Source organism: Camellia sinensis, chromosome 1, assembly GCF_055761805.1.
Source record: "Camellia sinensis isolate YWXY chromosome 1, ASM5576180v1, whole genome shotgun sequence".
Lineage (NCBI taxonomy): Eukaryota > Viridiplantae > Streptophyta > Magnoliopsida > Ericales > Theaceae > Camellia > Camellia sinensis.
In genome coordinates this window covers 101,893,776-101,917,298 of record NC_138961.1, presented here as the reverse complement: position 1 = coordinate 101,917,298, position 23,523 = coordinate 101,893,776, and the positions used below count along the sequence as shown (strand labels likewise).

The 23,523-nt window shown below is 35.2% G+C and overlaps 2 protein-coding genes across 2 annotated transcripts; both read left to right on the top strand.

Moving 5' to 3' along the window:
• The first annotated feature begins 2,993 nt into the window (after nucleotides 1-2,993).
• LOC114306631 (uncharacterized) lies at nucleotides 2,994-12,526 on the top strand. The gene is made up of 6 exons (XM_028251896.2): nucleotides 2,994-3,790; nucleotides 6,558-7,153; nucleotides 8,513-8,705; nucleotides 10,953-11,017; nucleotides 11,172-11,382; nucleotides 11,980-12,526. Exons 1-6 carry the CDS (start codon nucleotides 3,569-3,571, stop codon nucleotides 12,343-12,345), a joined length of 1,653 nt encoding a protein of 550 aa, XP_028107697.2. The 5' UTR covers nucleotides 2,994-3,568; the 3' UTR covers nucleotides 12,346-12,526.
• A 2,924-nt stretch (nucleotides 12,527-15,450) lies between these two features.
• On the top strand, nucleotides 15,451-23,090 carry LOC114294660 (transposon Tf1-107 polyprotein). Its single transcript, XM_082907600.1, has 4 exons — nucleotides 15,451-15,699; nucleotides 16,380-20,395; nucleotides 20,585-22,205; nucleotides 22,886-23,090. Exons 2-3 carry the CDS (start codon nucleotides 16,849-16,851, stop codon nucleotides 21,583-21,585), a joined length of 4,548 nt encoding a protein of 1,515 aa, XP_082763726.1. The 5' UTR covers nucleotides 15,451-15,699; nucleotides 16,380-16,848; the 3' UTR covers nucleotides 21,586-22,205; nucleotides 22,886-23,090.
• The last annotated feature ends 433 nt before the right edge of the window (nucleotides 23,091-23,523 follow it).

Genomic DNA, 23,523 nt, shown 5'->3' with positions numbered 1-23,523 from the left:
TGTGGAAGATTGAGGTGCCTATTGGTCATCTGTGTGAGGACCGAGAAATGTGGAATTTAGTTGAATAATGTGCACTGGAATATGAAGTTGGATAATTAAATGTTCATGGGCAAGGGAATTGGCTATGCATACTTTAAATCAAATATTTATATACTTGGTTAAATATATTCTCTATTAGGCAATTACTCATTTCTAGTTAACAAAATTTTAGGACTTGGTGAATTGCAACCATCGCAATAAAGCTGACCATCCTTTTTTGTTTTAAACTTAAAGATCTTTTGAAGTTGTAATTAAATTGTTGAATTCTTATCTTGTCTTGGAAATCATGGGCCCTTTTGTTTTGATGAAGGCCATGTTTAAATTTGTAAGCCCATGGGGTAATTACCTTGTTTTCTCTAACTTGTTGAATTGTGATGACTATTATGTATTTTGTAAGCTCTGAATTTATAGTTCAATATGAAAGAGAACTTTGTGAGACTTGTGCAGTATTTGGTTGATGTTTTATGCATTTCTCTACCATGTTGGATAATTTATAGTCTCAGCGTTGGGGCATTACATGTACAATGAAATACTTAAGGATTAGAAACCCATAACCTGCTCTCCGAAATGCAACATTCAACCCATGACCTTACTTCCAATTTCTTGACAATTACATTATTTTATAAATATGACATGAGATACAACATTTATAATCTACAATATTTAAATGCCCCTTGCGCTACAGTCATTCAAATAGGGTTCAACCTTTCTACAAAAACGCACACGGCCAAACAAGTAAGGCTCAAAAGCCAAGCAACAAGGAGCTTTTGCTCACATCCATATCTATGGCCAATCAAAATCATAATCCAATCATCAACACCTGAAAAATTATTTTCACAAAGGGATGAATCGAAGTCCGGTAAAAAAATTCTTAAACTTATGAAATATGCCTTGACAATAGATATGATCATGATGCGAGTGTGATACATAAGTATAGATTTGAAGATTTCATCATCTTCCAAGTTCTAACAAAATCTACAATTTCCAAGTTTAAGACATAAAAGAAATAATTTTGCAAAATTTCAAAATCAGTGTCAATATTTTATACGAAGAGTGCATTTCTCAACTCCAAAATCATATTGAGTTATGCCAATGGTACTATAAATAATAACCGCCAAAACTCCCCTACTTATCCAGTTACTAGATGGAGGCACGTGCTATTTATTCTCGCTTTGGTTTTCATCATTTATATAATTTAGTGGACTCAAGGTGTTCTCGCCATTTATATAATTAAATATGAATCAAATTAATTAAATATGAACGGATTAAATAAGATTCAAAAAATAAGTTTATATATAGATTAATATTTGGAAGTCAAAAATAATGAAAGCTCAAAAAATTACGGAACGGGTCACACAAAGTCAAATAAAATAATAATGATCAATGTATTTGGTTTTAATTTTTTGAATTTAACTTTCTGAAAATTGAGTTTTTTTTTTGTTTTTAGTAAATATTTTAAAATTTTTAAGCATTTTTTTTACTTGTTTAGATGCACCTTACTTAGATGTATCTAAAAAGTAAAATATTTGTGAAAAAATATTTCAAAAATTAATAAATACACAAAAATACGAAAAATATACTGAATTTTCTTCTTCTTCTTCTTTTTTTTTTTTTTTTTTTTTTGTAGTTTTGGTATTTAGTAATTTTTTTTTAAAATTTTTTCATGAAAATTATATTTTTTAAGTATATTTATGTTAGGCGTGTTTAAAAATTTTAAAAATGCTTAAAATATTAAAAAAAATCAATAAAAAAATATACGAAAAATAAAAAAATAGAATTTTTAAAAAAATATTTTTAGAAAATTCAAACCAAACAAAATGAATATAATCTGATCTTACAATTTTAAATAGAATAATGCACGATGTAGTAATAATAATAATAATAATAATAATAATAATAATAACAACACAATAAACGGTTGAAAGACCCATACTAATTCAATTCTAACAAAGATCCGAACCCACGAACATATTAAGGGGTGTTTTGAGAATATGGTTAAAAATTATTTTTTGACTTTTTTTATGAAAAAGAAAAATGAGTTAAAAAATGACAAATGACTCTTAACCCACTTTCAAAATAGGCTTAAGCCAATTATAAAACAGGTACTGAAAATATAATGAAAACCGGCTTAGACTGAATCGTTTACAAGGCGTATAGTAGTAGTTTCACCATGCTATTCAACTTTCGTTAACCGGTAAGGGTTGTAAATGTAATTTTAACTATGCTATTTAACTTTTGTTAACTGGTAAGGGGTGTAATCGTAATTTTGAAAAGAAAACAAACCACCTTGCCTAGTATTTATTTTTTAAAAATACTTTTCAGAAAATTATATTTTCTTATTTTTCGTATTTTTTTTATTTTTACTGATTTTTTTAATATTTTGAGCAATTTTTTTAATTTTTAGACATACTGAACATAAATATACTTAAAAAGTCAAAAAAATTGAATTTTTTTTTTTAAAAATTCACTAAATACCAAAAATATAAAAAAATACGAAAATTCAGTACTTTTTTTGTATTTTTATGTATTTATTAATTTTTAAAAATATTTTTTCGTAAATTTTTTACCTTTTAGATACATCTAAGTAAGGTGTATTTAAAAAAGTAAAAAAAATGTTTAAAATTTTAAAAATATTCACTAAAAATAAAAAATACAAAAATTAAAAAAATCAATTTTTAAAAAATTTAATTTAAAAAACTTAAACTAAGGCCTCGTTTGGAAACCCTCCCTTTTAGTTAAAAAGTCAAAAAGTTACTAAATTAATCAAACAGCCAACAACTCATACCAAAAAGCCAAACATTCCCTTTTCCTTCTACTTTTTACACATCTTTTTATAAAAAATTAAAAAATTATTTCGAATATATTAATTTTTTTTAATTAAATAATTAAAAAATTATTAAATTAATTTATTCCCAAACGAGACGTAAAAAATACGAAATGACATTGTAATTTCCGACAAATGGTGTCAGTATAATTTACCCACAAAGAGAACGGCGAGGGTTACTTAAATACAGAGACGGGCGCATTATAAGTTTCTGTTTTGGTGCGTCTTTCGTCTTGTCCGAAAAATTAATTCATCTCTCTCTTTCTTGATACTTCTGCCTTTACGTCTTTCGCTTTTAGTTAGATCATTGTTCACCAAAAAAACCTAATTCAAAGTGGAAACCTTTCAGGTTTGTCGTCTTCTGTGCCAGCTAAGCTTCAAACCCACCAAACTAGTCCGGTCCTCCATCCAAAACCAAAACCTGTGTCACCAACTCCAGAGCAGCGATTACATCACTCGCTCTCTCTCCTTCCTTTCTTCCTTCTCCACTCGCTCTCCACCGAAATTATACTTTTCGAGCTTTCGCAAGAAAAAAAAAAAAAAAAAACAGAGAAATTTTAAAACGTATTATTACACTAGTATGACTTATTACATCTCTCTGCTCTGGCACCGTCAGATCTGGAGTCCATCCATCCACTGAAGATTTCATTCACATCATTTATAGGTCTTATCCAGCAGCAGCAGCACTGTTTGGCAGCGGCAGCCATGAGAGAGAACATTGAGGGATTTCAGAGGTATGTTGTCAACAGGTACGCATCCGGAGTCTACAGGCATTTCAGGGATACGATGATCTCGATCTGGCGTCGTCTTCCATTGCCAATCACTAAGAAGGCCTCCTCTTCTCGATCCCTTCTCTTCTTCATCTTCTTCCTCCTCTTCTTCTTCGGCGCCTTCCTCGCCTCTCGCCTACTCGATACCACCGTTACTGTATGTTCGATTCTCTATCTCTTAAACTTGTTAATAAACCACTCACTTGTGTAGTACTAGTAGATTGTAGATTTGTTTTTCTTTTCTTTTCTTTTTCTTTTTATTTTTCTTAATAATGTTAGTTATAGTTTTGTTTGTGTTTAATTCGGGATTCTTCCCTAGGAATCTCCCAGCTTCTACAATGGAGAGACAGACAGAGATGATGTTCTGTTCCTGATTAAGCGGCGTCGTTTCGCATCTGGCCGACACGCCATTTACTGCTAGTAGTAGCCTAGTACATTTTTACGATGTAAAAATGTTAAAATCTCAAAAACTTTATCAAATGTCTCAGATGTGGATCTCAGATATTTGGTAAAATTTTTATCTCTAAATTACTTCTTTTACGTTACTATATTAGATTTCCTTGCCTAACATGCGCCGCTAGTGTCAGTTACACACACCTTTACTCACGGAACATCAAAGTAGAAGTAAAAAACGCCACCCCTCCCTCCTGCTGCTAGTGCTGGGCTTACGTGTCCACACGGACCCCATGCTACATGTGCTTGTGAGCCCCATTTATGGCCGCCCCCTATAATTGAGGACAAAGTTATTTGAGAAGTTATTGGTTGGTCTGCTGCTAGGTAGTGTCAAGTGTTGTGATTGGTGGAGGAAGGAAGGCTTATGATTTTGTGTTGAGTAATTGAGAATAGATAGAAATATGATGGATTGTGATTGGTGAAGGACACCGTCACATAGCATATGGCGCCCTAGTAGCACCAAATAAATTTTCAAATTATTTAGCCCCTTCCAGATATTATATTAAACTTGCCATCAATGTTATTTACATGGGAAAATTCAACAAATTTCATTTCTGTGACATGGTTGTATCAATTTTTCTTCTATTAAGATAAAAAAATTCAAAATTATTACTACAAACAGTATCATGACAAAGAAAAATATATATGTATATATCAGTTTGAAAGATATGAAAATATTATAATTTTTTTTCGTTTATATGACTAGATTACTAATGAAAAGAGAGTTGAAGTATTATGTAAAACTAAAATCTTCAAGGGAGTCCAAGTTAATTGTGCAAAACTTGTGAGATTTATTGTATTTGTTCTAAACCTCAAGAGTGGCAAGAGTAATTCACCCATTCTTATACCATTATACTCCTAAGTCAAAGTATCGAAAATGACAAAATTCTAAAACCATCATCTCTTCGGCCATTGCCACCGCCACCTTTTGGCAGCCATCCTAGCCCCTTAGCTTCATCTTCCCCCTCTCTCACTGGGCCGCCCCGTTGCTACCCCCCAGCTCTTCCCTTTCGATGGAAACCTCAGCGCCTTTCTTTTTCCTTTTGAAACCGTATATATGCTTTCGTTCGAAATCCTAACCCCTTATTTTCAAAACCCTAATCACCACCTCCTCCATCATCTTTCTCTTCCTACCTACTCAAACCCTAGCCTCTTCGCTGGTTTCTAGAAGAGAAGAATAGCAGAGAGAGGGGATGGGACATCTGGGTTGGGGAGTTCATGACACAAATGAGAAGAGAGGGGGGGGGGGTGTTGAGGTAAGAAGGGAGTTTTTTTTGAAGGGACTAGGAGGTGCCAGGAGGAGTTTGGGACATGGTTGGAGGTGGTGGTTGTGGTGAGTGTGGGGTTAGGGTTTTGGAAGGTTAGAGATGGAGGTAGAATTGGGATTAATTGTGGATGGAGATGCGAATGGGGTGCAAAATTCAAATTTGGGAATGGGAACCAAAAGAATGGGGTGTCCAACAATGTTTTTGAGATGCATTTACAATCCATTTGGATGGGGTGATTTGGTGAGAAATGATAAAAAAAAATTATGCAAAAGAAAACTATTTTTTCATGTTTGGTTTATAAGTTGGGTGAGAAAGAGAAATTGTGATAGCTCTCTTATTATGCATATATCATTTCTCACAAACAATGGTGAGATTTGGTGAGAAATAAGTTGATTGGTTGTAAAATATTTATAATGTCGAGATTACCCGTTAAAATACATTGGAAGAAAAAGAAATCTCACTTATTTCCCTCCTTCACATTCTTTGCTTTCTTACCAATCCAAACATGATAGTGAGAAAACGCAATCATTCATTTTCTTTCTCTCACGATCCAAACAGAGTGTTAGGCTCCCGTCACTTGTTTTGACCATTTGCATACACCTAAAAAGCCTTAGATTTTAGTGAGATGTATATGGGACCTATTGTATCAGTGATAGTAGATTGTGCTATGTTGAATGGTAAATATAAATTTTCAAAGCAAACGGTACTTAAAAATAACAATCCTATTAACTTATTTACATAAAAATAACAATCTATTACCAAAGTAATTAAGTGTCTTTTTTTTTTTTTAAACATCAAAGAGGAGCGTCTCGTGCCTGCTCAAGTGGAAGTGTTAGTAAAATTGTTAGTGTTGGTAAAAATTTTTAGATTTAATCTTGATCCATTATGATCGATCAAATCAATAAAAGTGAAATCAAGATTTCACATTTTTCTTTTTTGAAGAGGTAGGATTCAATAAATTGAATTTTAAATTCTATTTTTATTGATTTAATTGATCAAAGTTGAAGGAGAATAAATTAACGTAGTTGTTTGGAGCCAAGAAAGGGGATTCCTTTAATTAATGTAAATGCAGCATGATATTAAACTACATTGTCTTGTACAAGTCGTTCAATTACTTATCAAAATTCTGGATATCCTATTGTAAAAGGGAACATTATTAACTTTTGTGACTAACATTGGATGTTGTTTTTGTTTGTGTTGCAGTCTTTATCTGAAAATACCCCACGGAAGACAATCCTAACAACCAGAACAACCCATGTGTACTCTCACGAACCTGCTAAAATTCCCGAAAAGCCCCAGAGGAAAATTGAAATTCCACTAAATTGCTCATCCAGTAACCTCACCCGAACCTGCCCAACAAACTATTACCCAACAAGGTTCCACTTACAGGATGATCAAGACCGCTCCTCACCTGCCATGTGTCCGGAATACTTTCGTTGGATCCACGAGGATCTACGGCCGTGGAGGGAAACAGGGATCACAAGGGATATGGTGGAAAGGGCCAAGAGAACGGCCAACTTTCGACTGGTGATAGTGAATGGGAGGGCTTACATAGAGAAATATCGAAGGGCCTTTCAGACGAGGGACATTTTTACGCAGTGGGGGATCTTACAGTTGTTACGGAGGTACCCTGGGAAACTCCCTGATTTGGATCTGATGTTTGATTGTGTAGATTGGCCAGTCATCAAATCAATGGACTATCGTGGGCCCAACGCAACGTCGCCACCGCCATTGTTCCGATATTGTGGGGATGATGCCACATTGGACATTGTTTTCCCAGACTGGTCCTTCTGGGGATGGTAAGGGAAGTTTATTAAATTTTACAATTTGATGACTCATTGTCATTTATTTGTGCATTTGTAGGTCTCATGAATCTATTATAAATAAAAGTTGCTATATCTTATTAGTTTATTTATTTTTATTTTTATTTTTCATGTAATCACTTAAATTAAATCTCATGAATCTGCCATAAATAGAAGTTTTTATATGTTATTAGTTTTTGTTTTTGTTTTTAGTTTTATGTCATCACTTAATTGAATCCATGTATTTGAAAAAAACAAAATTATATCATAAAAAAAGGATTGGGCTTCTCGTCCTCCAATTTGGCTCTATGTTGGCGTCACATGACCTATTTAAATGTGCAACTTTGTTAAGCTTTGTGGGCCCTGTATAGATCATTCATGAAACATCAGACCAATCCATGAAAAATTCAAACTAATCTAATAATCATAACTTAAGAAGCATGAATATGCGACACGCACAGGCACATAGACATAACAATTTTTGAAAAATGCAGGAGACGACACATGTGGGACACACAAAATATATAGTTTTAATATTTATTAAATGTTAATCATAACATAAGAAACATGGATATGGACACGTGACACGATCATTTTAGAAAAATGTAGGACACAAAACGTGACGGACTCTCACAAATATATGGCTTTATATATTTATTATATGTTATATATATGAATGTATAATTGAATTGTTATTAAAAAAAAAAATGCAATTTCATTGTTTTTCTTTCATCATTGTATCCTAAGATATTTTGTTTAAACTTATAATTAGTTTTATGTCTGTCTAATCGACTGACACGTGTTTAAGAGATGGACACGTGTGTCCTCCAAGTGTCCAGGTTTAAAAAATAGGACACGTTTTGATGAGTGTCAAGACACGTGTTAGGAATTGTTCGCCATGGACATGCCATCTTCTTAGAAGTGTATGCTTCTTAGATTATAACCACATAATTTCATCACTTTTATTTTGTGGTATATTTCTCAAACTGTGTTTGTTTATTTCTTTTATGGTTAATTAGATGACTATGATTTTGATATGGGTTAGTTACATTTTGGGCCTAGAAGATGAAAGGAATTTATCAGCAAAATATACCACATGAGCTTGACATATTGTGGGAGTATATATTCTAGTCAATATTTGAATTGGAGAGAAGTTGAGTTTAAAAAAAGAGTCATGTTTTGCTAGCGAAATGATATTAGTGAAAAATGGTTATAAATAATACAATCTTTGTAATTGTCACATGAAGTAATAAAATAATTTCCCCTTAGAGCCCCATACATACGGGGCAACCCAATGTTGAAGGACAATTTTCTTGAAAATGATTATTCTTTTTGATTTATGTATTGATTTTGTAGGCCAGAGATAAATATAAAGCCGTGGGAGGGATTGTTAGAGGACCTAAAAGGAGGAAACAAGAGGAAGGGATGGATGGAGAGGGAGGCTTATGCCTACTGGAAGGGCAACCCAGTAGTTGCTGCAACTAGGATGGATCTCCTCAAATGCAATGTCTCTGACAAGCATGACTGGGGTGCTCGTGTATATGCCCAGGTATATATTCAAATTTCTCTTCTTATTTTTTTGTTTGTATTTATTATATGACCAGTGGACCAAAGTAACAACCTTTAATTTTTGAAAAATAACGGCCTTTAATGACAGGGACATAGCATTGCCGTTGCTTCATTGTTATTGTTGAAAATGCTCTAATTTTGTAGTTCTATGCAATACTTCTTAAGCTGGGGTGTCATTGTGATAGAAGGATAAATGCCGTGCAAAGTAACTGTTTCAGCTACAGCGTCACTTGGTGACATGGTCGCCATCCTTTTGTTTTATTTCAAGACAAATAATTAGTATTATATTATAGAAATTTTATACGTGGTCCTAACACATGGGATCATTTCAATGTGGAAGTATAAATGCGAGTTGAGGTGATCATTAACCTTGTTGTAAATGATCTCTGAAGCAGATGGTGATTAACAATCCCTCTCCCCTTCCGTCCCACCCCTTCGAAATAAATAAAGAATTGTTACTGTATGTGCAAATTGCTCTGCAGTGAGGAATGATTGCTGTTGTGATCATGAAGAACACCATTTTGATGGGGGCAAGGTCAATATGTATCTGAAGGGCATTTAAAGGCCTTAGCATCCACATCAAGCTCAATAAATTTTGAATCAAATTATAACTCAAAAATCACTTTTCTATTTGATGCCACCTTTTTAAATGTACCATCCGTTGGACTCTCTATTCTAACTTTATTTTATTAAAAAAAATTATTTTATTATCAATTTTTTCAATGATCAATACTTAAGAAAACCAAAATGGTGGGGTCAAATCTATCAAAAAATGATTACCTATTGAATAGCTCATGATAGTGCCTCAACAAATTTGTTGAGTTATTGTAGCAAATATATATAATAGCTAGTCATAGAATTAGTTTGTTGAGACTAATGGAGCAATGCTTTCATGGTTTACTAGTTATATTTAGCCAAAAAATCAATTTGTTGAGGCTAATGTGGATGCTCTAGAGGTTGATAATTTCCTGCATCAACTTAAAATGTATTTTGGATATTTTCCGTTCTTAGTTTAAGACAACCAGCATATTATGAACTTCAAATTATATCTTAATTGTAGCTTGTTTTACTTTTCCAAGTCATGTAATGTTTACATTAGGGTTATACACCTTGGACACTTGAACCAAAATTACATTTGTGGGAGGATGACCCTGTTGGATAGCTTCATATACATTAGGCAATGCCACAAGGTAATCTTGGACTATTACATAATTTCCCCATTAGCTGATCCTATCTCTCAGAGACTTTGAATCAAAGTCTGTTTGGCTGTCTCTCTCTCTCTCAAACACCCGTGATTCTATCTCTCGATGGTAGCTCTTGCCTCTTAGTGTCTTGCTCTCTCAGCTTAGACTGGACAAGAGTCGCTCTCAGTCTCAAATGACTCGAAATCCTCTGTTTTGTTCTGCTGATATAACTCACCTAATTACCCCAACATAAGCAGAGGAAAGGAACTGTTGATACTTGTTTGATTCTAAGCATTAGGTCTGGGAGTTGTCTAAAAGATTGTATATCTCTGAATCCTAGATGCAAAGAAAGATTATAGCGAGATAGGGCAAAATTTATTTAAAGCCTCACGACAGGCATTGAATCAATATAAGATTGGATGGATAATTGGCTCTTTTTATTTTTTTTTTCTTTTTATTTATTTATTTTTAAATAGAAAAGGTGCAAAATGAAATTCTTTCTTTTTGGCAAACCCTTAGTCAAGAAAAGAATATAACAGACTGCCTCCAAGTGTAGAGAGTTTGACGGCGCTTGTCTCATTCTCCAGTGTTATGACCTCACTCGCCTGTCTGGTGCCTCTTCTTTGGCTGTATATTTAGTTATTTACAAAGACCAAATTCGAGGCCCTAAGCATTTTCACCTCATCAGACTACACCAAACCAAAAAGCATTGGATTGTTGTGGTTCATATAATTCACTTCGTCAGTTTGCTTTATAGATTTTCAAAACCAATTGCGTCTGTTGGGTTTCAAAACCATCAAAATACCCCAATCCAATTTCACCCCTACTTTTGAATGGATGATGTGGAAAAGGTTCTAACATAGCATCCTTGTTTTCTGGAACCATCAGTATAATTAATTGACTATGAAGATCCTGGGTGTTGGAAAGTACACCAAATAGTTACCTCATAGGATAATATGTTTCTACAATCAACATATTGTTGTTATGGGCGAATCGAACTAGAAAAAGTGGAAGCAATTAAATTATTTGGGCAACATTTGCAGAATTGGATTCAAGAATCACAGCAAGGGTACAAGCAATCAGACTTGGCCAGCCAATGTATCCACAGGTAAGGGATTAAAATTTTGGGGTTCCATTTTTTCTTGTTCCTGTGAGCATGGCAGTTTTTACAAAAAATTGTTTTAAAAGTTATTTGTCTCATTTCTCTTAGACATTCAATTACTGTCTCATTTTGTATCTTTGCTATTGTTATATTCATGCAGATATAAAATATATATTGAAGGATCTGCATGGTCTGTGAGTGAAAAATACATTCTTGCTTGTAATTCTGTTACCTTTGTGGTAAAGCCCCATTACTATGATTTCTTCACAAGAGGTTTGATGCCGGTGCACCACTATTGGCCCATAAGAGATAATGACAAGTGCAGATCTATTAAGTTTGCTGTTGACTGGGGCAACAATCACAAGCAAAAAGTAATTCTCTCTTGTTTACACTTGTTTGCATAAGCAATGATTAGAACTTCACCGCAGCTGCATCGAAAAATTAGACTCAAGCAAGAATTAGTACTTCTCTTAAACAATGTAGCTTTCTACGGGCAACATATTCTTGTTGCTGTCTCACTTCACTGATACGTTCACGTTTGATTTGCGGATAAGGGGATGCGATTGGATTAAATAATCTTGGGACAAAATAATGTTGCATTTGGTTCATATGTTTTTAACTCAGGGTAACTCAACCTGAGTGACCTTTTATCTCACATTTGCAAGATTATTTTGTCCAAGGGGAAGGGGTTGGACAACTTATCCCAGATAACACTTTTGTCGCAAAATTCTGAAAATAGCTTCCTCAGGATAAGTTATTGCTGGATTGTAATCTCGAGATAATTTATCTTGCCTAATCCTGCCTGAAAATCATACTTGGCATGTCTGCAAAAAAAGTTATCTGTGTAACAAAAACTGAGCTACAAGGATGAAGACTTTCTTGTAATAAATAATCAAGCAATTCCCAAGTTTTTATCCTCCTTTTCTTTTAGGGCTAAATATTCTCTTGCATTCTTATGGATTTACCAGGCACAAGCTATTGGAAAGGCTGCAAGTGACTTCATTCAAGAGGATTTGAAGATGGATTACGTGTATGACTACATGTTTCATCTCTTAAATGAATATGCTAAGCTCATGAGGTACAAACCCACTGTACCTCGAAAAGCAATTGAACTCTGTTCGGAGATAATGGCTTGTCGTGCAGAAGGATTACAGAAGAAGTTTATGATGGAATCCATGGTGAAGGGTCCGGCTACAGATACAAGCCCATGCACCATGCCGCCTCCCTATGATCCTCATGCTCTTCATTCTCTTCTAAGAAGAAAAGCAAATTCAGAAAGACAAGTAGAGTTGTGGGAGAAGAAATTTTGGGAGAATCAAACTACACATAACTAGATAGGTTCTTCAGTCTATTTATGATTACAAATGAATCTATATAGGTTTATTTTATGTCTCAATTACTAGGTTATGTATATTAGTGGTCAATAAATAATAACAATAAAAGGAAATTACAATGTATCAGTGTTTTTTTGGCAATTCAGATCTATAAATTTCCTATGAATGGTGAACTTAACCATGGAACGTAGCAAGTTGAAGCATATTCTTTGTTTCCTAAATCAGATACACTCCCCAAGTCCTGATTTAATCTAAATCAAAGCCCAGGCAACAATAAACAATCATCAATAAAGAAAACTAAACCCTGAGTAGTCTGTATTGTGGAGAGTAGCAGATTTTCATTACAGCTTTCTTCTCCAAGGTTTTACTAGCTTCTTATTTTGCTGTAACTTGTTCAGGTGGTGCAGCAGCAGGCATCGTTGAAGAAGCTGTTGTGTTTTATTCACATCAAGTGATATCAGAACTGCAGGAGGTTGTGATGCACACTCTTATTTGGAGGGATTAGGATTAGCTTTTACATGCACACACCCCACCAAAAGAAACAAAAACAGCAAAACCAAAGAAAGCAAAAATCAGCTGTTGCATGCAGTAATGCTATGCACACAGAGGACCAAACACAAAAATTGTTCATCTAGACGGTCGATTGGATGACTGGTTGGTTGACCAGATGACGAGATGATAGCCACTGTCTACAAGTTCTGGACGGTCGACCATTTGGCCGGTCGTCCGGATAAACAGTTTCTATGTTTGGTCTGAGTGCGTAGCATTATTGATAGAAGGCTGGAACAACTACTTAAGAGTCAATCTGACAACAAAACCAACTTGAAAACAGTTAACAACAACCAACAACACGGAATCTTTGAATTTGTAGAATAAGAAATGCACTCAAATAATTGCATACTGCATACCCGTAGCCAGCCGCACCTACAGCAGAAGGGAGAAGGCACAAGATGGCTATGAACATACCCCATCAATCTAGGTAATGTAGTTATTTAGTGGAGCCAATCTGATTGCTATCACCACTAATACCTTCTCTTTGATCAAATCCACGAGCGAAAATAAGCAGGTCTCCAATTCTTCTTAAACAATAGCACTCCAAGAACTCCCCATAACCCTGTGGCATAGTCACTCATTATAACAATGTAAAACCATAACTTTTCTTATTCATCTCCTTCATAATTTTTTTCGTGATCTGTGGTTGGAAGACATTGAAATCGTTCATCCCCAGGGCATTTTCTTGGTAATGGAATTCCATAGAGTCTATTGTTGCCAAATGTAAATAGATGGATCATTAGGCTCTGTTTGGAACCGTTTTCAAATTAGATTTCTACGTGATAGTTTGAGTATAATGTTTGGATGGAGTTGGGGAATTAATTTTCTACAACTCTGCAGAAAGCTTTGTGTATTCTGTCAAACTGAGCGCGAGTTTCAATTTTTTTTTTCGAAATTTGGCCTAACCAGTTGTCCGGCCGGTTGACCGGAACAGTAATTTTTTTTTTTTTTTGCAATTAATATGTTAATTTTTATATATTTGAAAAAAATATTTTCTGAATTTTTAAAATTTTTTTTTGTGCTTTAAAATAATTTTGAGTTGTATGTTTGGTTATGATTTGTAAATTTTTGTATCAAATATCAAATGTCACATCAACAATTCTCCACTCAATTCAAAACTCTTTTCAAAATTATTTTCAAAACTCTTTACCAAACAAATTTTTCACACTTAAATCATAATTCCAAACCTCACAAATTCAAAATACAACTCATACTTTCAAATCATAGTTACAAAGCTCTACCAAATGCAACCTAAGAGTTTCAAGTTGATTTCCATTTGGAATTTGTCCTGATAAGTTGTTGCATGACAAATTCAAGTAGCTTACAAAAGCTAAAGTTGATATGCTCTGTAGAATTGTGCATGAAAGTTGATTGCTAGAGAAATCAAGAGATTCCAATGACTTTAAGTCACTAATTTTCATTGGGATGCTTCCTGTCAGATTATTATGTGACAGATTAAGTCCATGCAATCCAGAAAGAACTGTTAGCTCTTCAAGTATTGTTCCAACCAGATTATTCCTTGAAAGGTCCATGTTCATTACAAATACTAGTGGTAAATTCAAGTTCATGTCCTTTCAAGATCTGCATCATGTTCTCCTCGAACCATTGTGGATCATAGGTTTGGACAAATTCACTTGCAGATTCATCAACAAAAGTCATGCCACTGAGGTTACCAACAAAGTGTGGAATGGTTCCTGTTAAATTATTGTCTCCGAGGTCCATGATTTGGAGTGCATACAGTAGGCATAACTATGAAGGAACATTGTCACTGAACATTTTTTTGTGCAATCTCAGAACTTCTAGATCTATTTCTTCAATCCATCTTGGTGTCTTTCCAAATAATCCATTCTCACCAAGATGCAAAACAATTAAATTTGTGCAATTGCTCAAAGCCAAAGGAAACTCTCCTTACAAACTGAAAAATCTAGAAATTCCATAGATATTGATTTGTGATTATGTATCAATTTTAATGAGTAAATAGTAATCTCAATCAAACAATCAAAGACAAATCAACACAATGATTTAACGTGGAAAAACCACCATTGGAATGCCTCCAATTGTGATAAAAAAATTAGGGCCGAAGGTACAAAACAATCCACAAAGAAAACAAAAGGAATTACACAAGTGTACTCTCAATTACCTAGCGAATCCACGCTCGAATTGAACTGTAAAATCCAAAATTTTATGTGTAGAATTATTTTTGGTTAAAGTAGTAATTAAATTAATTTATATGGGTCATTTTAGTAACATCAAGGAATTAGTTATGAGGTGGTTTTTTTTAAAATTTTTATTACTTAGATGGTTAAGTTTGTAATTTTGGGAGATTGGGTTATAAGCCCACTTGGGCTTTAGGTCTTGGAAACATAGAAGCACAAACAAATAGAGGTAGTGATGTTGTTGTGGCTGCTGCGGCAGATCTAGCAATAGAAAAAAAAAAAAAAAAAAAAAAAAAAAAAAAAAAAAGAGAGAAGAAGAAGAAGTAAAGAAAAGAAAGAAGATTCATAGATTGGTGACTTTGATCTAATCATCTCTTGGAGGTAAGATTTATTTTTATGGTACTCCTAACTATTTCTTTAGACATAGTATCTTGTATGTTGATTGGGTGTATGTATTTTGGGGTTTTGGAATTTACTTGTAGACTATAGGATTAGATTAGTACATTATAAAGAAAAGAATGATAGATGCATCATGGTGATCAATAATAATTGTTTATGTGGTATAATATTTTATTAGGTTTGTGAGATTGAGGTGGATCTTGGTAATTTGAGATTAGCTTGGGAAATATTATTTTAGCTGTTTGAGGTAAGTAACCCTCTATCACTGTTGGTTCATTTTTATTCTTATCGAATCGTTTAAAATCATAAATATTTATTTAAAGCCTTCATATTCTCTTAAAATAAAATATGGGTCAAGTATAAAACAATATCGAATATTATTATTAAAATTATTTGAATATTTGGTGAAACTATTCTGAAAATTGTACTAAACGTTTATTCTGAAAATATCGAATGCTTTATTTAAAATTTGTGTATTGTTTGAATTTTGAACATCACTCTAGTCTGACTACGATTTGGACCCTAGCCAATGGGGGTTATTTATTGGCACAGAAACTAGTTTCTTTTGGGGCTTTACCACCGGCCTATGTGTGGTTCTGGGCCTTGTCACGGGCTATGTGACCGTAGTCAATAAGACTTGGGTTTTGTGAATCAAATCATTGAACCATCTGAATATCGAACCATCGATTTGAACAATGAATTACTTTGAATTATCTTGTTGGCTTTTCATTTAAAATGTATTGTACATTGTTTACTTTTAGCCATGAAACCATCTTACAAAATAATTGTTCATTTATTGAACTGTAGAAAAATTTATATTTATTGATTATCAATTTATTTATTTATTTTTTTATACTTGATCCAGCTGGCAGTGATGGTTGGTTATTTACTAGGCTGTCTAGCTTACCCTTATTTTATTTTTTTCAGATTCTGAAGAGTAGAGCTGCGCGGGATTTTTTTTTACATATGGGAGTGCCGAGAGTAGGACTATGATTTAAGTACTTGGATTATTTGTTTTGTTAATGGATTTTATTAGTGGACTTGGTGGATAATTTCATATGATAAGAATAATCAATTTTTTTTTATGGATTTTAGTATTATGATAATTAAGGGTTTGATGGGAGTATTTTACATTGTTAGTTATGTGTTGGACTCTTAGCCTTGCATGCTCACTTAAATGAGTGTGCGGCGTTGTCACGGAGCTTGGGACGTGACAATTTAGTGGTATCAGAGCCAGGTTGTAATTTTTAAAGGCTAGTATAAAATAGTGGTGAGATTGGGTAGATATAGGATTGGGAACGCTTATAATTTGATATAATGTTATTTTTATTTACTTGTTATAGGGACTTGAGAATAGAATAAGATGGGATTTTATTATTGATGCATTTAGGTTGCAATGGAACATGAGGAGACATTGGCAAATATGGCTAGGAATACACGCCAGGGTCAAACGAATCGACGGACTGGTAATAGTAATCGGCGAGGGAATGTGACTAATAATGGTAGTGGTTCTCAAGCAGTCGGAGGAAATCAGGGGCAAGAGTTGGGACACCAAGAACAAGCTGCAATCCCCAATCCAATTGAAATGGTTCAAGTGCTTCAAACGTTGGCCGGGGTGGTGCAACAACAAACCACCATAGGGAATAACTTGACTAGACTTATGGAGCAACAACAGCAGATGCAGCCAGGTGTTGGGCCACAACCAAGGCCACGTTGTAACATTACCGAGTTTAAGAAGATAGCCTTGGCATTTGACGGAGCCACAGACCCTTTGGAGGCTGAAAAATGGTTGACAGAAATGGAGAAGTTGTTTCCCGTTTTTGAGTGTACGGATGATCAAAAGGTGACCTATGCTACGTTTATGCTACAAGGGATAGCTAATGATTGGTGGCAGATGGAGAAGCGCATATACGAGCATGATGCCAACCCCTATACATGGGAAAGGTTTAAGAAGGCATTCAATGAGAAATACTTCCCTAGGAGTGTTCGTCTACAAAAACAGAGGGAATTTTTGAAGTTAGAGCAAGGGAATAAGACGGTTGCAGAATATGAAGCTGAGTTTACGAAGTTGTCTAAATTTGCATCAGCATTTGAAGCAGATGAGGATAGCAGAGCACGAAAGTTTGAAGCTGGACTAAGAACGAACATTATGCAACAAGTGGTTCCTTTCGAGTTACCTACTTTTGGAGCAGTGTTGAATAAGGCTTTGCTAGTTGAGAGTGGCCTTACCAGAGCCCAAGAAGAGAAAGAAGAGAATTATAAGAAGAGGCCTAGTTCTTCCAACTTCCAAACTAACAATTCGAAGGGCAATGCTAAGAGACAAAACACTTCTTCGGTTGGGAGTTGGGGAAGTCGAACTATGGGTAGTAGTGTTGATAAGAAGAATGATCGGGTACAATGCACTAGGTGTAATGGATTTCATCGGGATAGTGAGTGTCGTTGGAATACTGGGGCTTGTTTCTCTTGCGGGCAACAGGGGCACAGGATAGCTGATTGCCCTAATCGGAAGGGGCATGAGATTGAACAGAAAACATGGACAAATAAAGGAGCATCAACAGACAAAGGGTCTTCAGGAAGTCAAAAGAAAAATGGAGGTCATAAGCCAAAGACTCAGGGTCGAGTGTACGCACTCACGCAACAAGATGTTCAAACTTCCAACACGGTGGTGTCAGGTACTGTTTTAGTGTCTTCTGTTTATGCACATGTGTTATTTGATTCTGGTGCTACAAATTCATTTGTGTCTATGGGATTTGTTAAGAAACATGGATGGAAATGTGTCTCTAGAGAGATCGACTTATGTGTTGAAACCCCGATAGGAGGGGTTATGGTTGCTGACTTAATTTGCAAATCTCGTGTGGTTAGTATAGATGACAGGAAATTGCTTGTAGACTTAACTGTTTTAGATATGCGAGACTTTGACATAATTCTTGGAATGGATTGGTTGGCAACCAATTATGCTTCTGTTGATTGTCGAGGCAAAAGGGTAGTATTTCAGATTCCTAATCAACCAGAATTTTGCTTTGTGGGTAGTGGAGTTAACACTCCTCTTCTGGTAATCTCAGCTTTGCAAGCTAGACGGTTGTTAAGGAATGGTTGCGAGGGCTATTTAGCTTCTGTGAGAGATACCCGTGAGATTGAATTGAAGTTAGAGGATATTCTAGTTGTGAAGGAATTTCCCGATGTTTTTCCTGAAGAGTTACCGGGGTTGCCACTAGATAGAGAGATTGAGTTTGTCATTGAATTGATACCTGGCACGGGTCCTATCTCCAAGGCTCCGTATCGGATGGCCCCAGCAGAGTTGAAAGAGTTGAAGGAACAGTTACAAGAGTTACTAGATAAGGGCTTTATTAGGCCTAGTGTTTCTCCTTGGGGTGCGCCCGTTTTATTTGTGAAAAAGAAGGATGGTAGTTTTCGCCTTTGCATTGATTATCGAGAGTTGAACAAGGTGACAATCCGAAATAAATATCCTTTGCCTAGGATAGATGACCTATTTGATCAGTTGCAAGGAGCACAAGTCTTTTCTAAGATTGACCTTCGTTCTGGCTATCACCAGTTGAAGGTTAAGACGGAAGATATACCTAAGACAGCCTTCCGAACTAGGTATGGGCATTATGAATTTTTAGTGATGCCGTTTGGGTTGACCAATGCGCCTGCAGCTTTTATGGATTTAATGAACAGAGTGTTTAAATCCTTCTTAGATCAGTTTGTGGTAGTTTTTATTGATGACATTCTTGTGTACTCAAAGAGTAAAGAGCAGCACGAAGAACATCTGAGAATAGTGTTGCAGATATTAAGGGAGAAGAAATTATTTGCTAAATTAAAGAAGTGTGAATTTTGGCTGGAGAGTGTATCATTTTTGGGTCATGTGATATCTAAAGATGGGGTGTCTGTTGACCCCAAGAAAGTGGAGGCGGTGGTGGAATGGAATCGGCCTACTAGTGTCACTGAAATTCGTAGCTTCTTGGGTTTAGCAAGATATTATAGAAGGTTCGTTGAGGGATTTTCCCGAATTTCTATGCCTTTAACTCGTTTAACACAAAAAGGGGTTAAATTTGAGTGGTCTGATGATTGTGAGAAGAGTTTCCAAGATCTAAAGAGTCGATTGGTGTGTGCTCCAGTACTTATAGTTCCGTCCGGAGATGAAGGTTTTACCATCTATAGTGATGCATCGAAGATGGGCTTGGGTTGTGTCCTGATGCAAAATGATAAGGTAGTGGCATACGCGTCTAGGCAGTTGAAGCCATATGAGCAGAATTATCCTACGCATGATTTGGAGTTGGCTGCCGTGGTGTTTGCATTGAAAATCTGGAGGCACTACCTGTATGGGGTGAAATGTGAGATATTCACTGATCATAAAAGTTTAAAGTATATTTTCACTCAAAAAGAATTGAATATGAGGCAAAGGCGATGGTTGGAGCTATTAAAGGACTATGATTTGACTATCAATTATCATCCAGGAAAAGCCAATGCAGTGGCAGATGCCTTGAGTAGAAAGACCCCGAGTAATTTGGCTACCTTGATCACTAACCAAAAGAATATCTTAGAGGACTTGCGAAGGTTGAATATTGAGATTAGATGGCACAACCATGGAGTGCAGTTGGCAAACCTTAGGGTTCAACCCACATTGATTGATAGAATTAAAGATGCTCAAGGAAGAGATCCTCTGTTGCAAAAACTTAAGGCTGAAATGGAAATAGGGCTACAGATGGAATTTTGTATGCATAAAGATGGAACCTTGAGATTTGGAGAGAGGTTGTGTGTGCCTAATGATTTAGAGCTCAAGAGAGAAATCTTGAGAGAAGCTCACAGTTCAGGATATACTGTACATCCAGGGAGCACTAAAATGTATAAAGACTTGAAGAGGAACTTTTGGTGGAATAATATGAAGAGGAACTTTTGGTGGAATAATATGAAGAGGGAAATTGCTCAGTATGTTGCTCAATGTTTGGTATGTCAACAAGTGAAAGTTGAACATCAGAGACCTGCAGGTAAGTTACAACCTTTTCCTATTCCCGAATGGAAGTGGGAACATATTACCATGGATTTTGTGACAGGGTTGCCTAGGACCCAAGGTGGTAACAATGCTATTTGGGTTATCGTTGATCGATTGACCAAATCCGCTCACTTTCTAGCTTTTAAGGTAGGGTTCTCCTTAGAGAAGTTTGCAAAATTGTATATCACGGAGATTGTGAAGTTGCATGGTATTCCGGCGACCATAGTGTCTGATAGAGATAGCAGATTTGTATCTATGTTTTGGAAGAGTTTGCATACAGCTTTGGGCACTAGTTTGAATTTTAGCACTGCCTTTCATCCTCAAACTGATGGACAGTCAGAGAGAACTATTCAAACCTTGGAAGACATGTTGAGGGCTTGTGTTATCGATCTTGGAGGTTCTTGGGATGAGCATTTGGCCTTAGTGGAATTCTCTTATAATAACAGTTATCATGCGAGCATTCAGATGGCACCATATGAGGCTTTATATGGACGAAAGTGTAGATCACCTATTTGTTGGGATGATGTGGGTGAAAGGAAGTTGTTAGGGCCTGAGATTGTGCAACAAACAGTGGACAAGATCAATCTTATTAGAGAGCGACTTCGCACGGCACAGAGTAGACAGAAAAGTTATGCAGATAACAGGAGACGTGATTTGGTGTTTGGGGTTGGAGACCATGTATTCCTTAAGGTGTCTCCTATGAAAGGAGTAATGAGGTTTGGTGTTCGTGGTAAATTGAGTCCTAGATTTGTTGGGCCATTTGAGGTTTTGGATCGAATTGGTGAGGTAGCTTACAGACTTGCCCTACCACCTTCACTAGTTGGAGTTCATAATGTTTTTCATGTCTCAATGTTAAGGAAGTATATACCGGATCCTAGTCATGTGATTGATCATGCACCGTTGCAGTTTAAGGAGGATTTGACATATGAGGAACACCCTATACGAATTGCTGATAGGAAGGAACAGGTTTTGAGGCGTCGAGTCATTCACTATGTTAAGGTTCAATGGAGTAATCACTCGGAAAGAGAAGCTACTTGGGAACTTGAGGATGAAATGAGACAAAAGTATCCCCAACTTTTTGAGACTCCAGGTATGTCAAATTTCGAGGACAAAATTTCTTTTAAGTGGGGAAGAATGTAAAATCCAAAATTTTATGTGTAGAATTATTTTTGGTTAAAGTAGTAATTAAATTAATTTATATGGGTCATTTTAGTAACATCAAGGAATTAGTTATGAGGTGGTTTTTTTTTAAATTTTTATTACTTAGATGGTTAAGTTTGTAATTTTGGGAGATTGGGTTATAAGCCCACTTGGGCTTTAGGTCTTGGAAACATAGAAGCACAAACAAATAGAGGTAGTGATGTTGTTGTGGCTGCTGCGGCAGATCTAGCAATAGAAAAAAAAAAAAAAAAAAAAAAAAAGAGAGAAGAAGAAGAAGTAAAGAAAAGAAAGAAGATTCATAGATTGGTGACTTTGATCTAATCATCTCTTGGAGGTAAGATTTGTTTTTATGGTACTCCTAACTATTTCTTTAGACATAGTATCTTGTATGTTGATTGGGTGTATGTATTTTGGGGTTTTGGAATTTACTTGTAGACTATAGGATTAGATTAGTACATTATAAAGAAAAGAATGATAGATGCATCATGGTGATCAATAATAATTGTTTATGTGGTATAATATTTTATTAGGTTTGTGAGATTGAGGTGGATCTTGGTAATTTGAGATTAGCTTGGGAAATATTATTTTAGCTGTTTGAGGTAAGTAACCCTCTATCACTGTTGGTTCATTTTTATTCTTATCGAATCGTTTAAAATCATAAATATTTATTTAAAGCCTTCATGTTCTCTTAAAATAAAATATGGGTCAAGTATAAAACAATATCGAATATTATTATTAAAATTATTTGAATATTTGGTGAAACTATTCTGAAAATTGTACTAAACGTTTATTCTGAAAATATCGAATGCTTTATTTAAAATTTGTGTATTGTTTGAATTTTGAACATCACTCTAGTCTGACTACGATTTGGACCCTAGCCAATGGGGGTTATTTATTGGCACAGAAACTAGTTTCTTTTGGGGCTTTACCACCGGCCTATGTGTGGTTCTGGGCCTTGTCACGGGCTATGTGACCGTAGTCAATAAGACTTGGGTTTTGTGAATCAAATCATTGAACCATCTGAATATCGAACCATCGATTTGAACAATGAATTACTTTGAATTATCTTGTTGGCTTTTCATTTAAAATGTATTGTACATTGTTTACTTTTAGCCATGAAACCATCTTACAAAATAATTGTTCATTTATTGAACTGTAGAAAAATTTATATTTATTGATTATCAATTTATTTATTTATTTTTTTATACTTGATCCAGCTGGCAGTGATGGTTGGTTATTTACTAGGCTGTCTAGCTTACCCTTATTTTATTTTTTTCAGATTCTGAAGAGTAGAGCTGCGCGGGATTTTTTTTTACATATGGGAGTGCCGAGAGTAGGACTATGATTTAAGTACTTGGATTATTTGTTTTGTTAATGGATTTTATTAGTGGACTTGGTGGATAATTTCATATGATAAGAATAATCAATTTTTTTTTTATGGATTTTAGTATTATGATAATTAAGGGTTTGATGGGAGTATTTTACATTGTTAGTTATGTGTTGGACTCTTAGCCTTGCATGCTCACTTAAATGAGTGTGCGGCGTTGTCACGGAGCTTGGGACGTGACATGAACCAACCCCTATATGTCTCTTCCACCATGGTCTTCACCTCGGAATTGTCTTGCCCAACGTTAAATGCACAACGTCGATGTCGAATCCATGATGATGAGCCACTCCAGAATCTACCAAAGCTTCAGGCCCAAATTTCACGGAATTCACCAAAGAACAAATCTCTCTTTTGTATTGAACGAAACAAACAATCATTTGATATATATTTTTCAAACCATGAGTTAAACTCAAATAAATATCAAAGAAACTAGCAAAGAAGCTCTAGAAGAAAACCCTAACAACCAAGAAGAAGATTTGAAAGCCGTTAACCTAAACTCGGACTGAAACACATATTTATAGAAAACAGGG